This window comes from Pleurodeles waltl, chromosome 1_2 (assembly GCF_031143425.1).
Source record: "Pleurodeles waltl isolate 20211129_DDA chromosome 1_2, aPleWal1.hap1.20221129, whole genome shotgun sequence".
NCBI classification, from domain to species: domain Eukaryota; kingdom Metazoa; phylum Chordata; class Amphibia; order Caudata; family Salamandridae; genus Pleurodeles; species Pleurodeles waltl.
In genome coordinates this window covers 184,323,439-184,340,690 of record NC_090437.1, presented here as the reverse complement: position 1 = coordinate 184,340,690, position 17,252 = coordinate 184,323,439, and the positions used below count along the sequence as shown (strand labels likewise).

At 43.3% G+C, this 17,252-nt stretch overlaps 1 protein-coding gene across 1 annotated transcript in view; it reads left to right on the top strand.

Annotated features, from left to right (window-relative positions):
- The window catches only part of POLR1E (RNA polymerase I subunit E), a 158,776-nt gene that overhangs the window by 63,557 nt on the left and 77,967 nt on the right, over positions 1 to 17,252 (top strand). Inside the window, exons 7-9 of the mRNA XM_069237525.1 lie at positions 1,362 to 1,469; positions 4,828 to 4,924; positions 6,053 to 6,186. Of these exons, the coding sequence (XP_069093626.1) occupies positions 1,362 to 1,469; positions 4,828 to 4,924; positions 6,053 to 6,186 (339 nt within the window). The remainder of the gene's footprint in view (positions 1 to 1,361; positions 1,470 to 4,827; positions 4,925 to 6,052; positions 6,187 to 17,252) is intronic.

Here is a 17,252-nt window from a genome sequence, read left to right as displayed (position 1 = left end):
AATCCAGACGGATTCAGGAAAAAAATGTCTTCTCTCAAAAAAGAGATGATATGTTGTGTTAAGTGCCTTCACAAAGGCTGAATAGAAAAAGAAACAATTTTTCAGAGGTGTGAGGATACCACAGGTGTGTGGAGATTCTGCTTGAAGGAGTCAGAAAAAAGAACTGACATTCATAAGCAAACTGTTGCTACAGTGCATTGTGGGATAGGGCGTTTCTATGTTTCTTAAAGGTACAGGCCTCTTTTTACCTTCCTATCAGGGGTAGCCTCTCAGGCTGCATTTTCTCTTCATGCTGTTTTGTACATAGGACAGACCTTTTTTTTCCATGAGAAAGGGTTCATATTTCAAAGCCTCTGTTAGAGCTTTTTTTATCCTTTCTGCTACAACATTCAGAAGGAAAATACATCTCTGACAGCCTACACTTAAGATTTATGGAAAAGATTTCAGTGATTAACCTTTTTCACTCTCATGTTCCAAAAGTTCAACTATATATTTAAGAAGGTGTTCTGGGGTCCGTGCTGGCAGTGGGGAATTATTCAACATTTATGACTATCAGTGAAGATCATATGATGCAGAACATTTACATTCTTCAATCAAAAAAGTATGTAGTAACATTTTTCTAAAGGGGTGCTCAAACTTTTAGGTAACACTTGAAATGTTCAGTATTAATGGGAAACATAAAATAAATAGATCAGCATTTTTGGATGATGTATACCTTTTACCCCTAAAATCCATTGGAAGCTTTGGTTCTCCTTTTGCAATATATTTATTGCAATAAATCTTTTATTTTATCTACAAGGTTTATTGTAGGTCGTTTGATGAAAATGCGTGTTCAGTTTTCTTCGGGGTAGTGGGTACACTGTTTTTCTCTGCATATATGTATTGTGATAAATTGAAAATATAGAGAGTATTACTTTTTTCATCAATTCATGGAGGACGTGCCCTCAAGCCTCCAATGTTTACCATTTTGTAGGGCTCCAACAAACCTATTGTGTGCATAAGGTGGTTTGCCAGCTTATTATAGACCTCTTCTGTAGATTAGCCATATTGCTTCAGTTGGCCTAGTTAGACAGGGGTAAGAGACTAGGGGCCTGATTTGGAGATTGGTGGAAGAGTTACTCCGTCACAACGGTGACCCATAACCACCCGCCAAAATCTAAATCCTATAGGATATAATGGATTTAGATTTCAGCTGACTTGATATACGTCACCGTTGTGAGGGTTACTCGTCTGACCATATCTGAATGGGGCCCTAGATGTCACTCCCTCTTCTCACTGTTTTCATATTTCTGAGTGTGCATGTTTGTCGTAAGTGCATGTCAATAGCTGAATGTAACATGTTTAATCTCTTCTTTTACCAGCCTTGGTTAAGGATGCTGCACAACATGACGTTCAGGACGTTTCCCTCTTTTTACCCCCCTGCCACGCAGAAGCAGACAAGCCTGAAAATGTCTACAAGTTTATTGACCGTATCCTTTTGCCGATTTAAAAATAGTCCACTGGCCAGAGCATAGCATTTTGAGTTTAGAAAACTGAAAACCAAGACCTATGTTTTCTAGGTTTGCTGGTGGACAGGAATGGAACATCCTGTCTGAGATGTATTCTTTCATTAGCATTATTTACACCCTAATGAGAACCTGGCTGGGCCACAGTTGTTTTCTATTTTTAATTGCCCTGTTCCAGCTGGCTAAACCTTGCGTGCTGCATTGAAAAGTAATACTTGAGTCGTTATTTATGGAAAATAATGTTTTCCTGACCTAAACAGCCCGAAGGAAAAAGATACCTTTTATCAGGACACCTCATGAAAGATGCTTGTGGATAGATTTATAGTCACCACCACCACCACCACCACCACCACCACCACCACCACCACCACCACCACCACCACCTTGATGAACGAAGCCCACTTTTTTCCCGAAAAAGGGAGCGTGTGTCATGAACAAAAGTGTGAAAATGCTACCCACAGGCTGCTTACCTACTTTGTGGATTACTGCGACAAAGAGTCACTGACCTTTACTTGTAGCAAGATAAAGAGCATGGTTTTATGCCCATCCCCTGGCTTCAAGCGGAAGCCCTTGATTAATGTTGTGTTCATAGAAACTCTTAAGCACTTTGACTACCTGGGTATCCAGTTTGCAGAGAATTTGTACTAGGGTAGCCATCTACGGAAATAAAATACAGTTCTGAAACAAATTGCTGGGGCACAAGGCTGGTGCTAGAAGCATCAGTGTTATCCTGAGAATCTATACTTAAAAGGCAGTGGTGGCATCACTCTATGGGGACAGCTTTGGGGGTATGTGAATATTAGTCCATTACAAGTGGCTGAGAACAACTTCCTTAGACACTACTGAGGCTACAGAAGGACCCCTCCTAATGGCACTCTATGCAGAGCTTGGCTTCACACCAATATCGGAAACAGTTGCCCTAAGCCAGTGCTCTATTGGGTAAGGTTGGCAAGAAATCCCAAGGCAGCAGCCTAAAAAGCCTGGAAGAAGCCACGTCTATTGGTGGCTGTGGGGAGAGCTTGTGGGTTTCGCATGTGAAGAATGTCCTAAGAGAACTGCAGCTGGAGATCTTGTGGCAGAACTCTGTAGAGTTAGGCAGGATACTGTGGAGCATATCAGAGATCAATACTGTGAATATAAGTCGACAAGAGCACATCTCGCGCTTATGCCAGGATAAATCTCACGAAACTATTTCAACAATGCTTATGGCCCTCCTTGTACTGGTTACTTGGATCTGATATAGCCTGAGCTTAAGCCAATACTGTATGTAGAATGTAGGCTGGGTATTCTGCCAAACAGAGACTACCTAATTCGTACGTCCATGCAAGCTCACGCCCGGCTTGAGCGCTGTGGCTGTAGCTTTGGAGGAATAGACAACCCATTTTATTTTGTTCTGCAAAAATATGACTCCGCATGGTGGCGATTGTTGCCCCCTCCCTTCAAGTCCTATGGGTTAAAATGTTCTCCAGGCAGCACTGGCGCTCTGCGCTAGGCCTGGTGATATGAATGTGCACAACTCCGTAGCATCATACATTTGGGCCACATGGCCCTGTTGGAGAGAGCTGCCAACCAAACTTGGTCTTGTCCCTTCATGAGAATCCACACACCCATACCTTCAAGCATTGCGGACTGAGCTGTATGTTGGTGTCTGAATTTTAATGCAAAAGTCCCAAACACTCTGTTTTATATGAGCGTTTATATAATCGTAGTGTATAGTTATGAAATAATTGGCTGGTCTTGGAATGCAGCAGTGCTAAATGTACTAAATTGGGTAATTACATCTTGTTTCTGGCCTGGAGGTTCAAGCGCCCTCGATTTCGCAGTGCTGTACATACAGGCTAGGTGATTTTGCCCAAGACTTTCTCCTCGTATGTCAGACCTTGCCCATAGCAGACAAACCTGTGGCAGCCCTTCTCCCTTTTGAGCAGCTCTGTGTATATTCTACTATGTGCAGTGCCATGCACTGATGACAAAACTGTCACTTCTCTAATGCTATTTATGCACATGCACCTTAGCACAATTTGGGCCTGCACTGGTAAATTGGTTGGCTCCCTGCTATGAATTGAATACGTTACCCAATGTATTGTGTTGTCGCGACATCCAGCTGACCGTATTTCACATGTATTTTAATCAAATTCTGCTTGTATTAATTAACTAGACAATTGTTTTATTGAGATTGAATTACAGTTAAAATGCTACTAGTTGACTATTGCACGTTTGTATGATGCACTTTTAGTATTGTTTTATCTCTTCTTATTTTTCTTCTTACTGTTTTAATTATTGTAAGGCTGACAGCTGACACAGTAAATATATAATTACGTTACAAATATATTGAAATTGCACTAAAGCAAAATCAATCTGAAAGAAATATACAGACATGCATTTTTATTCTCACAGGAATTAATTGAACTTAACAGTTTTAGAATTCATGTATTCTGTTGTGCTCTTTGGATTAATTGAAATATGGCATCATGTGAGAAGCTGGTAGTGACAGTGATTGCACTAGCAGGATGAACCTGCTACCAGCACAACCCACAAGAAAAAGAAAATAGGTATTTGACACTCAACTTGGCAAGTAGGCTTTAAGACCTTGGTTTTGAGATGCTGCCTATATTGTAGAGTGCCACAAAGTTAGGAGAAGGATTCTGTGGAATGCAACCATGCCCATGAAGTAAAGTCCAGAGTGATGAGGTCTTCCAGCCCATATCACACTCGGTTATCTTCGGGCCAGGCATAGAGCTACTCAACACCACAAATATAAGCTTGAAGTAATAGCAGACACCTTTAGAAATTATGCATGTATTTTTTTAGCCCATGTATGCTACGGTTTTAGTTCTATGCCTTCTCTGCCTCTATTTATAAATCCCCCCACTATTCCCAGCCGCTTACATTTAAATACTTTTTAATATGTTTTGAGGCAAAATCAAGTAAGGCATTACTACAATTGGCTGATACGCTGGGAGTAGTGTGTGTGGGGGGCTGAGGAGAGTTGGTGCATAGGATGCAGGAGATGGACTTGCACCCAGGTGTTGAAAATCATTTTTTTTTTGTTCTGATCACAAGGCGATTTGGTCACATACACCATCAATGAACGAGATAAAGGGTTGACCACCAGGATTACAAGAATCACTATAGTAACTATTGTGAGTAACTTATAATGATTATTTTTTTTTTCTTGTATTTACTCATTGGAGATGGTTATTCCTTTGTGCTCCTACTGATAGTGATTTGTGGTGATGAGGCAACACCTGTGTAGCAAATTTCATTAAATGTTTTTCAAGAAGATTCTGTGCAAGACATATTTTCCTTAATGCCTGCGCAGTTATTTCCGATGAAGAATACAAAGCCCTGGAGCTCCCATCTGCCCCATTTAGGGACATTACTTCTGAAGATATTAAAACAATGCTAGAAAATAGAAGGTAATGATTTGGGATTTATTCTAAATGCTCACTTTCGACCTGGTTACATCTTTGCTTTAAGCTAAAGGGATGGATTGTAGCAAGTGAGTGTAAGCGTGTGAATAGACAGCTGTGTCTTAGTTTTGAACCCTGGGGTGCCCAAAACAAACTCTTGTGTTGGTGATGGTTCCGAAGTTATGTTTGATGACACGTCAAGGTTATGCACAAGGAGACGGAAAAGTCCAGAAGAAAGTGGATAAAAAGGAAACCTCTTGAAGGCATTTTCGTTTCTAGGAGCTTAATTATGATGTAGTCATCAATTAACCAACCGTGTTTTGGTAGCCATTGAGATGAAAGGAGACCCCCCCCCCCCCCCCCCCCCCCCCCCCCCCTTTGTGGTCCCATGGTTGGCTCTGCTGAGGAGGGCAATGTAGTCAAGCTGCATCAAAGGTGGCTGAAAGTTTAAGAGGTTAAAAAATTTAAAATGTGCCCGCATCAAAGGCCTATAGAATATAATTCTACATCCCAAGTGGTCCCAATGACACCTTTAGGCAAAGGCAGACAGAGTCTAACATCTTCAAAGAGATTCAGTATTATCAGTTCCATGTAAAAATGTAGACCTTAAAAAGTCTAATACAATAATATTGTCCGAAAACCGCACTGCAAAATAATTAGGGATTCAGTAATATCTACCCCCAAGAACATCTACCTTTAATAAATGGTAAGATCAAGCTTTATCCCCCAAATATGCTAGGACTGTTTTTCAAAATTCTTCTCACATCCACCTCACTTGGTTTCCTTTTTTTCCCAACTCTTGCTGTTGGGAATGGACAAATTTAGAGGAGGGGCAGGGGATATGGTGAGAAGTATTTCTTTAGGCCTGGTATACTGTTCCCATGTCAGCCATTGCTACGTTCCGAATTGGAAACTTCCTTATAGTGACCTCTTTAAAGGTAGCCTTGTGATGAATGCATCTGTGTTAGTAGTCTGAGTATGACTTCAGGAGCAAGCAGTTACACTTGAATAGCAAGTACCTTGTGCTATTTTGGTTTTCTCGAGAGGAATGTATGTAGCCTGAATCTGCAACTGTGTGCCATCCCCAGACCAGAACTATAAACTGCAACGCATTTTTCCGTTTTACTCTCTTAGCCACACCTTCTTTGTGCTGGAAGAGCTACAGTCCATGCCTGTGGATGAAGAGAGCCGTGACCATAAAGCTCGTTGTCTCTGGCTTCTGGATGCTCTTATTAAATTCAGTTTGCAAAAAGTGGTTAAGAGGAAAAGTAAGTTTAATGTTCTTTGCTTATGCTAATTGTGATCTCTGTGCATGCTAATTGATTCTGTCTTCTTGTTTCTCAGTTTGCTTTGTTGCCACATTGTTTAAAAGGCATATCCTTGCAAGAGGCATTTGGCAAGTCATTGATGTACCGTTAAGGGCTGAGGGCTTGTCTTACATACACATAAAACGAAATTGTGAAAAAGCTATACAATGGAATAGTGATTTGCAGACATAAAATCTGCACTTATGATCCACGATGTTGGGACTTTTCCTGGAATCTTGAAGTTGTAGGGGATTACCAACGCTGGTTACTTGTGCATCCAGCTGGACATGATCATCTCTGGGGTAGTTTGGTTGAGTAGTGAAGACCAAGTGCATGGAAGCTGTTGCTAAGCAATCAGAATCAAAATAAAGAGGGAATGCCCAAAAAGAATGAGTACTTCAAAAATAAATCATTCTTTAGTGGCCTTAAAAGTATGTATTCTGTAAGAACTAAAGCAAACCGTGAGAAATCATTGTAGGAAAGTGAATTATTATTTGGTGTGGACAATTTTCCATCTCAAAGGATAGGACTACCACCAGCTAGATGTCATAGAAGTTAAATAAACCTGCGCTCAACTCTTGGTAATGCGACAGAAGGCAGTCAGGTTTATATCAAAGGCAATGTGTAAAGTATTTAACTAGTGCATACACAATAGAAAAAGTCACACAATACAGAATGCAACTGTGCAACCAATGTTAAAAAACAAAAGATGAGTAAAATCAGACAAAAATGACAATAATCCAGTAAGGGGTACTGGAGATATGTTTTTTTTTAAAGATTTAGGCGAAGATAGAGCTAAAAAGCACAAATCTCCAATGATAATCCATGGAAGCCGTAGACCGGGACCTAGTTGCGCTTGGAGGCCAACCACGCCAGAGCCCTGGTTGGATACGCCAGGTGCATTGATCATAATGAGTATCTTGAAATCAAAAATTTCAAAGAAGTTTCTAAGTCCTACTTCAAAAAGGGACTTTGGAGAGAAAAATCCTTGCAGAGCAGGCCACTGTTGAAATTGTAGCTGCAGCTGTAAAACCAAAGGCCAGTTACTGGAAGCTGGTTGGTCCCACTGGAGGTTTGGAGATTTCTTTCTGACTTTTTTTTTTTTTAAGTCCCAACACAGAATTTTTCAGAGGTGCTGGGAGCCATGAGCAGGACGAAGCTGAAATTCAGTCCAACGCCTTGGAACTGCTGGACACACGCTTTGCACAGCAGGTCCTCCTGATGCTCTGGAGTAAATGTTTTCAAATGTTTCCACACTTTCTTCTGGTGCCCCAGCAGCCACAGAAGTATACTTCTAAGGCACTTAGGACCTCAGTGGGAGTCACTTTGACACTCTCTGGGTTTCAGTAGAGGCCATCAGCAAAGTCCATTTGGCAAAAGTCAGCTGGGCCCTTTAGGGAAAATGCCTCTTTCAGCTTGTGTCACTGTAGCCACACAGGAGGTGACCCAGCTGACCTATGAAGTCCAGTTCTATGTCCTGGATCCAAGGGGAAGAAGGTCTGGTCTTTAAGGGCTCCTCTCAGGCCGCAGACAGCAGGACCATTCCTCTTCAGTTTTCCAGTAGGTCCAGAAAGTGTTCTGAAGGTGTGCTTTGGAGTGCCACATTTATCTCTGCCACTGACTAGTGCCGGCTAGTGGGTGGGGGTTTAGTCCTGGACACTCCTTAAATAATGGTGTAAATGTACCCAGCGGCATATCTACCCACTTTTTCTGCAGTTCCTGTTTGCCCTACTGAAAAAAATCACACAGTTCCCCTCACTCAAAATCCAATGTGGTGAAACACTCCCCCCAACCTCCCTTTGCACTTAGCCTGTGTGCTCAACCAGAAGCATAGCCAGGGTAGTGATTTTTTTTTTTATCCTCAGCTGATATAGGAATCTCCTATTAGTGCACAAAACATACCCTCTTTTGAGAGTGATGACTGTGTTTTCACTGGACTAAGATTGACTGACTGTTGCCTTCAAATGATTATAATAGCAGGTATAGACCCTTGTGCCTCTCACTTTGACCGGAGAGATGCCTATTGGCTTCGTACATTAAAAGTTCTGTCTTGTCCCCTCAACAGAGTTCTTTACTCCGTCTTAGTAGGACATGAATGGAGCATGCATGATTACTGTACATGGATGTCAGTAGAACTCCATTGTGGAACTTGTGTATATATGTGAATCACAAGATGGAGACTGGCGGGAAGTGAGCCTGCTTGAGTTCAAGTATAAAAGCTGTCCCTGCCCCTCTTTTTGTGAGTGCCACTACAAACAGATTTGTGTAGAGAGAAGTATATTCCTCCTTTGTTTTCTACCTCCTTTCAGAGCACATCCAGCATCACCTTCTCTTTCTGTTAATTTTGTAAGACAAAAAAATGTGGCTGTAGAAGCCTTTGTGAAATCTACTAACACCTTTAAAACTAGGTGTATCCCCCAAAAGAGAGAGGAGCTTTATAATTCAGATCTGTGTCTGCCAAACAAGGATAATTACGAGACAAATCACCAGATACAGTATTCCAGGGATTTCCCACTTACTAGTGTTAACAGCAAAATGGGAGAGAAAGTTATGAGTTCTAGGGCTTGTGTCTTTGACAGCCACTGCCCTTGCCATGTTGTTAAGAAAACCTGAAGCAAGTCCATATGGGGTGAGCTGAAGACTGCCTGGCATAAGAGATTTTACCTGCTGGACTTTCTGGATTTATGGAATGCCTCTTCCTCCGGAGAACCTGCTTTGTAGCGTCATCAGCCCGTCTGCATGTGTGTGAGACTTGTGTTCTGACCCTAAAAGTTTTGCATATGCCTACTTTGCAAGGAATGATGAACGTTTGAAACCACAGCTATACAACCAGGAACTGCCATCACTTTGAGACCCAGAGGCTGGTCCAGATCTACAGGATCTTTTAAAGTGGCCACCCTCTGTCCCTAAAACTCTGTGTGTGCCCCTGTTCACCCCCAACAGGAACTAGAGAATGCTCTTTCCTTCATGGCATAGGAGTTCCCAATGGGATTGCCACTAAGGTTGAGATATTTCAGACAGCACATCCAAAACCTTCCAGTGGCTGTGGAGATATTTGGATTTAAAGTCCTATTGTGTCAGTCATGCACAATTCCTGTTGTAGATGGGCTGAGCAGAGAGAAAGTCAGTATTCTATTGGTGCAGTGTAAGTTCATGTGATCCCTCAATATCTCTGTGGAGTAGGCTTAGGAATGTCTTTGGCACTGTATAAGTTCTTACTTGTGTTCCTTCTTGACCCCATACTGTTGTCAAGGAGGTTTAAATTGCTAGGGTCCCCCCAAAGACTTTGTGTTCATGTGTTACAATCTTTCTTATAAATTACTCTTGGAAATCTTCATTGGCTCTATATTTTTCCAGTCAGGGCAAGTCGTATTGGCTTCAGGAAGAAGCAGTGAAGGAGTTACATTCCAATTTGTGTTTGTGTATACCATTTCTCCAGTTCATTTTGCACACGCCTGAAACTGTCACTGTTTCCTGATGGTTGGCCAGGCTTCCCCTTGTTCATCCAGATGGCTTTTAGGTATTTCCTAATCATTGGAACTAGTTTGAATCTTCAAATAAGTGACTACTGCCAATCACATTTGTTTTTAGCTGTGCTTGATTGAGCATATCCAGAGTTGAGGATCCAGGGCATAGTCCGCAGAGAATTTTAAGGCAATCTCTAAAATAGCTCTAAGACACTTACCAAGGCGAATTGAAGGATACTGCGCTCTGCACTGGGGTACGTGAACTGGAGAAGCGTCTGGAGACACTAAATTGTGCCTCTGCGTCAATAGACAATGAGGCGAAAGAGCTGTCTGGACAACAGATGTTAAGCATTTTGTCCTTGTGAATGTGGGTAAAGACCACATGAAACTATCCAAGAAGGATGTACATAGAAGGAGGGAGAAAGTGCATATTCAAACCCTGTTGCTGGTGAGAAGATTTCACAAAGAAGACTAGTTCTAGAGCTAAAACACTACAACAACTACAATGACAACAAGCATCAAATGGGTGGGCTCAGCTTCAAATCTCTAAGTACAAAGACTGCCATGCTTTCTACTGCTTGTTGAAGCAACACTTAACTGTGAAAATGTGAGAGGCTTGACTCGCTGAGAGTATGCCTGAGCAGATGCTAGGGGTGTGTCCACTAGGAAAAATGCAGATATGGGGACTATTCAAGCTGACTTGGGGAAATATATGCAAAAACATGAGGATGCATACATGAACAGGCAGTTAAGTGGATAACCTCTAATCCACTGCTGTTCACAAAATGAATGAGCATGCCCAAGTTTGCACAAAGCAGGCATTTTTCGAGAAACAGAACATTGAATTGCAAGTGAAACAGGAAGGCCTTTAAAATCACTCTTGCCACAATAGTATTGCCATTAGGGGCATTCAGTCTTGGGCAGAAGGTACCTAACATTCAACAGTATATTGAATAGTTTGCCCTCTATTAGGAATCACCCCGATGCACCCTAGGCAGCCTTAACTGAATGCAAAGGGTTGGGACCTCTGGTGTCTGCAGAAACATCCCAACTGTTATCCCGTCCAGGATTCACTTTTTTGAAGAAAGGGAAATGATTATACCACTGACGAGAAAAGGCAGTGATCTTCTCTATTATGCGGATAAGCAGTGGAGTGCATGGCAGGGTACAAAACTGGGTAAAACAGCCTAAAAAGGTGAAAAATATTGTGGGAATCTATGAGAACTCGTATGAAGTGGTCAGCGAAAGTCATTGAAAGCAGCAAAAGGAACAGATACCAGTCAGATAAACATGCAGCTTAAACGGTGCAAAAGACCCCCTTCCAATAAGTTTGCAACTGAGGCCAGCAAATAAATAAAGTCAGTTCTCTCAAAGAGGCTGCCAGGGAGTGACTAGAGGGGCAATGAGAATTAACAGAGAATTACGTTAGACCAAGACATGGGGTGGTGGTGCTTATTGTAGTAATTGTTTTGACTGGCGGGCCTAAACAAATTGGTCATGAATTAGGCTAGGACAGTAGTATACGGACTTAGAGTACTGGCAATGGGGAGAGGTAATGCTCATTTGGTTGGCTATGGTGAGAATAGGACAAAGATGAACATGGACTTATGGTAGTGCCATGGACCTTACATGGTGTTCTTTATTTTATGTTTTATTGAAGTTTGGCTGTGGGTTGTCCAACTGAGGTGTAGCTGACTGGCATATACTTGGATTAGTTGTTTCAAGGGAGGAAGGAGAGTAAATGGGGTGTTTTGTACATTATTTTCTGGGCCCATCATAAGAAGAGTCATTGGTTTATATGTTGGGCTTCAACACCCTGTCTACAACACTAGGATTCCTGAAACTATTAGAAGACAGCAGTGCTCAGATTTGCCTTATGTAGGAGACTCCTGTAGTGAGAACAGATTTGGGGAAACTGCATTTGTGTTAATTTCCTCAACATATTGTTTCATCTGTTAAATCTAAAAGTGGATGGTGAGATGCTATTTTATGCACGAAAGGTGTCTCCGAGCAGGTTGTGAGGATGGAATCAGATTAAATGGGATGGTACATGATAATTGGTTTTGGAAGTAGGTACAAGAAAATATACATCAGCTGTTGTTATGCTTTCAACACAGGTCAGGCAAATTTCCTGTAAAATGCTATTTTGGATCTCCTCAGAAAAGTCAAAAGGAAACTAGTTACTGGAGGAGGCTTAGATTCCCTATCTCCGAGAGGACAAGAGTGTTTGCATTCGCTGTCTTGTAGACATAATTGGAGGGAAATGCATTCTGATGAAATACATCACACACATTAATTAGCCTGCCAGAGGTCATATTCATGACTGGACTATTACCTAGTCAGCGGATCTCCCAGGGACAGGATGGAAGAGACAAGCTTAGGCCAAATTAAAATTTTTGGACCACTTACTGATTTATATGACATGGGGAGAACACTTCATAGCCATTATTGGTGGAGGCTTACTGACTCTCTTCTGAGACCCCTATCAGAGCTGGATGACATTGAAAAGGAGATCTCAAGTATTCGTTGCATGTAGTGCTAAAGATTGACATGCTTTGCAATCTTGCCATCTAGTGTTGAGCTTGGAAGTTTACAACTTATTTTTCTTTGACAAAGTCTTTCAAGTCAAGAGGTGCTCTTCGAGGTCATGTGCATGGTCATCAGCACCATCTTCGGATTGTTTTTCTCCGCCATCGTGTTTGAATGTATGTAGGAAGTTGGCTCTGTATGTGCTATTTCAAAGTAAGGAATAGCATGCACAGAGTCCAAGGGTTCCCCTTATAGGTAAAATAGTGGTAAAAAGAGATAATACTAATGCTCTATTTTGTGGTAGTGTGGCCGAGCAGTAGGCTTATCCAAGGAGTAGTGTTAAGCATTTGTTGTACACACACATAGACAATAAATGAGGTACACACACTCAGAGACAAATCCAGCCAATAGGTTTTGTTATAGAAAAATATATTTTCTTAGTTTATTTTAAGAACCACAGGTTCAAATTTTACATGTACTATCTCATTTGAAAGGTATTGCAGGTAAGTACTCTAGGAACTTTGAATCATTTCATTAGCATGTATACTTTTCACATAAAACACAATAAGCTGTTTTAAAAGTGGACACAGTGCAATTTTCACAGTTCCTGGGGGAGGTAAGTTATTGTTAATTTTCACAGGTAAGTAAGTCACTTACAGGTTTTAGTTTTTGGTCCAAGGTAGCCCACCGTTGGGGGTTCAGAGCAACCCCAAAGTTATCACACCAGCAGCTCAGGGCCGGTCAGGTGCAAAGGTCAAAGAGGTGCCCAAAACACATAGGCTATAATGTAGAGAAGGGGGTGCCCCGGTTCCAGTCTGCCAGCAGGTAAGTACCCGCGTCTTCGGAGGGCAGACCAGGGGGGTTTTGTAGGGCACCGGGGGGGACAAGAGTCAGCACAAAAGTACACCCTCAGCAGCGCGGGGGCGGCCGGGTGCAGTGTGTAAACAAGCGTCGGGTTTCCTTTAGTTTTCAATGGGAGACCAAGGGGTCTCTTCAGCGATGCAGGCAGGCAAGGGGGGGGCTCCTCGGGGTAGCCACCACCTGGGCAAGGGAGAGGGCCTCTTGGGGGTCACTCCTGCACAGAAGTTCCGTTTCTTTAGGGGCTGGGGGCTGCGGGTGCAGGGTCTTTTCCAGCCGTCGGGAAATGGAGTTCAGACAGTCGCGGTCAGGGGGAGCCTGGGGATTCCCTCTGCAGGCGTCGCTGTGGGGGCTCAGGGGGGACAACTTTGGTTACTCACAGTCGTAGAGTCGCCGGAGGGTCCTCCCTGAGTTGGTTGTTCTTCACCAGTCGAGTCTGGGTCGCCGGGTGCAGTGTTGCAAGTCTCACGCTTCTTGCGGGGAGTTGCAGGGGTCTTTAAATCTGCTCCTTGTAACAAAGTTGCAGTTCTCTTGGAGCAGTGCCGCTGTCCTCGGGAGTTTCTAGTCTTTCTTGAAGCTGGGCAGTCCTCAGAGGATTCAGAGGTCGCTGGTCCCTTGGAAAGCGTCGCTGGAGCAGGTTTCTTTGGAAGGCAGGAGACAGGCCGGTAAGTCTGGAGCCAAAGCAGTTGGTGTCTTCTGTTCTTCCTCTGCAGGGGTTTTTTCAGCTCAGCAGTCCTTCTTCTTCAGGTAAGTTTCAGGAATCTAAATTCTTAGGTTCAGGGGAGCCCTTAAATACTAAATTTAAGGGCGTGTTTAGGTCTGGGGGGTTAGTAGCCAATGGCTACTAGCCCTGAGGGTGAGTACACCCTCTTTGTGCCTCCTCCCAAGGGGAGGGGGTCACATCCCTAATCCTATTGGGGGAATCCTCCATCTGCAAGATGGAGGATTTCTAAAAGTTAGTCACCTCAGCTCAGGACACCTCAGGCACAAGCAGGACTCCTGCCGCCTTCTCGACTGTTTTCCTGCTTTCCTGCTTGTGCATGCTGTGGGGGTAGTCTGCCTCCTCTCTGCACCAGAAGCTCCGAAGAAATCTCCCGTGGGTCGACGGAATCTTCCCCCTGCAACCGCAGGCACCAAAAAGCTGCATTACCGGTCCCTTGGGTCTCCTCTCAGCACGACGAGCGAGGTCCCTCGAATCCAGCGACTCTGTCCAAGTGACCCCCACAGTCCAGTGACTCTTCAGTCCAAGTTTGGTGGAGGTAAGTCCTTGCCTCACCTCGCTGGGCTGCATTGCTGGGAACCGCGACTTTTGCAGCTACTCCGGCCCCTGTGCACTTCCGGCGGAAATCCTTTGTGCACAGCCAAGCCTGGGTCCACGGCACTCTAACCTGCATTGCACGACGTTCTAAGTTGGTCTCCGGCGACGTGGGACTCCTTTGTGCGACTTCGGGTGAGCACCGTTTCACGCATCCTCGTAGTGCCTGTTTCTGGCACTTCTCCGGGTGCTACCTGCTGCTGAGAGGGCTCCTTGTCTTGCTCGACGTCCCCTCTCTCTCCTGGTCCAATTTACGACCTCCTGGTCCCTCCAGGGCCACAGCAGCGTCCAAAAACGCTAACCGCACGATTTGCAGCTAGCAAGGCTTGTTGGCGTTCTTCCGGCGGGAAAACACTTCTGCACGACTCTCCACGGCGAGAGGGATCCGTCCACCAAAGGGGAAGTCTCTAGCCCTTTTCGTTCCTGCAGAAACCTCAGCTTCTTCTGTCCAGTAGAAGCTTCTTTGCACCCGCAGCTGGCATTTCCTGGGCATCTGCCCATCTCCGACTTGCTTGTGACTTTTGGACTTGGTCCCCTTGTTCCACAGGTACCCTAGATTGGAAATCCACAGTTGTTGCATTGTTGGGTTGTGTCTTTCCTGCATTATTCCTCTAACACAACTTCTTTGTCCTTAGGGGAACTTTAGTGCACTTTGCACTCACTTTTCAGGGTCTTGGGGAGGGTTATTTTTCTAACTCTCACTATTTTCTAATAGTCCCAGCGACCCTCTACAAGGTCACATAGGTTTGGGGTCCATTCGTGGTTCGCATTCCACTTTTGGAGTATATGGTTTGTGTTGCCCCTATCCCTATGTTTCCCCATTGCATCCTATTGTAACTATACATTGTTTGCACTGTTTTCTAAGACTATACTGCATATTTTTGCTATTGTGTATATATATCTTGTGTATATTTGTTATCCTCTCACTGAGGGTACACTCTAAGATACTTTGGCATATTGTCATAAAAATAAAGTACCTTTATTTTTAGTATAACTGTGTATTGTGTTTTCTTATGATATTGTGCATATGACACTAAGTGGTACTGTAGTAGCTTCACACGTCTCCTAGTTCAGCCTAAGCTGCTCTGCTAAGCTACCATTATCTATCAGCCTAAGCTGCTAGACACCCTATACACTAATAAGGGATAACTGGGCCTGGTGCAAGGTGCAAGTACCCCTTGGTACTCACTACAAGCCAGTCCAGCCTCCTACATTGGTTGTGCAGCGGTGGGATAAGTGCTTTGAGACTACTTACCACTCTTGTCATTGTACTTTTCATAAGAGAAAAATATACAAAACAAGGTTCGTGTATATACACATAGCCAAAAAGTTTTGCATTTCCTCTTTTCACTCTTTTCTAAGTGCTGAAAAGTACTTCTAAACTTTCAAAAAGTTCTTAAAAGTTTAAAAAGTTTTTTTTCTGTCTTTCTAAAAAGTTCTGAAAACTTTTTTCTCTTTTTCTATCACTTTTAACTCTCTCTAAAAATGTCTGGCACAGGCCAAAATGTTGATCTGTCCAAACTTGCATATGATCACCTTAGCTGGAAAGGAGCAAGGAGTCCCTGCATAAAGAGAGGTTTGAGTGTAGGGAAGAATCCTTCCTTAGAACTGTTAATTAACATGCTTAGAGAACAGGATAAGGCTAAAAGTGCCCCATCTGTTGAAAAAGTAGCTAATGGTTCTCAATCTGATCCAGGGACTCCCCCAGGAAAAGATTCTGGAAAGAAACTTCCTAGCCTGCCCATTACTAGACAGTCTAACATAGTTGGTAATGATGAAGAGCCACACCATACAAATAGTGTTGTCTCACATCATAGCAAAAGCATTTATTCACACCACAGTGGTACTGATGTTTCTGTTAGCCAAGCTGTTAGGGTGCCCTCTGTAAGGGACAGGTCTCCTTCTGTTCAATCCCATCATACCTCTGTATCTAGGAATGTCCCTCCCACCAACCCTGATGACAGAATGTTAGAGAGGGAACTCAATAAGTTGAGGGTGGAACAAACCAGACTGAAGCTTAAAAAGCAACAGCTGGATTTGGATAGACAGTCTTTTGAACTAGAGAAGGAAAGACAGAAGTTGGGTTTAGAAACCCATGGTGGCAGCAGCAGTAGTCCCCATAGTCATCCTGCAAAAGAGCATGATTCCAGGAATCGGCACAAGATAGTTCCCCCTTATAAGGAGGGGGATGACATTAACAAGTGTTTTGCTGCACTTGAGAGGGCCTGTGTTGTACAGGATGTCCCTCAAAGGCAGTGGGCTGCTATCCTATGGCTATCATTTAGTGGAAAAGGTAGGGATAGGCTCCTTACTGTGAAATAAAATGATGCTAATAATTTCCAAGTTCTTAAGAATGCACTCCTGGATGGTTATGGCTTAACCACTGAACAATACAGGATAAAGTTCAGAGAGACCAAAAAGGAGTCTTCACAAGACTGGGTTGATTTCATTGACCATTCAGTGAAGGCCTTGGAGGGGTGGTTACATGGCAGTAAAGTTACTGATTATGACAGCCTGTATAGCTTGATCCTGAGAGAGCATATTCTTAATAATTGTGTGTCTGATTTCTTACACCAGTACTTGGTGGACTCTGATCTGACCTCTCCCCAAGAATTGGGAAAGAAGGCAGACAAATGGGTCAGAACAAGGGTGAACAGAAAAGTTCATACAGGGGGTGACAAAGATGGCAACAAAAAGAAGGATGGTAAGTCTTCTGACAAAGGTGGGGACAAATCTAAAAATGAGTCTTCATCAGGCCCACAAAAACACTCTGGTGGGGGTGGTGGGCCCAAATCCTCTTTTAATCAGAACAAGGAAAATAAACCATGGTGCTATTTATGTAAAATAAAAGGCCATTG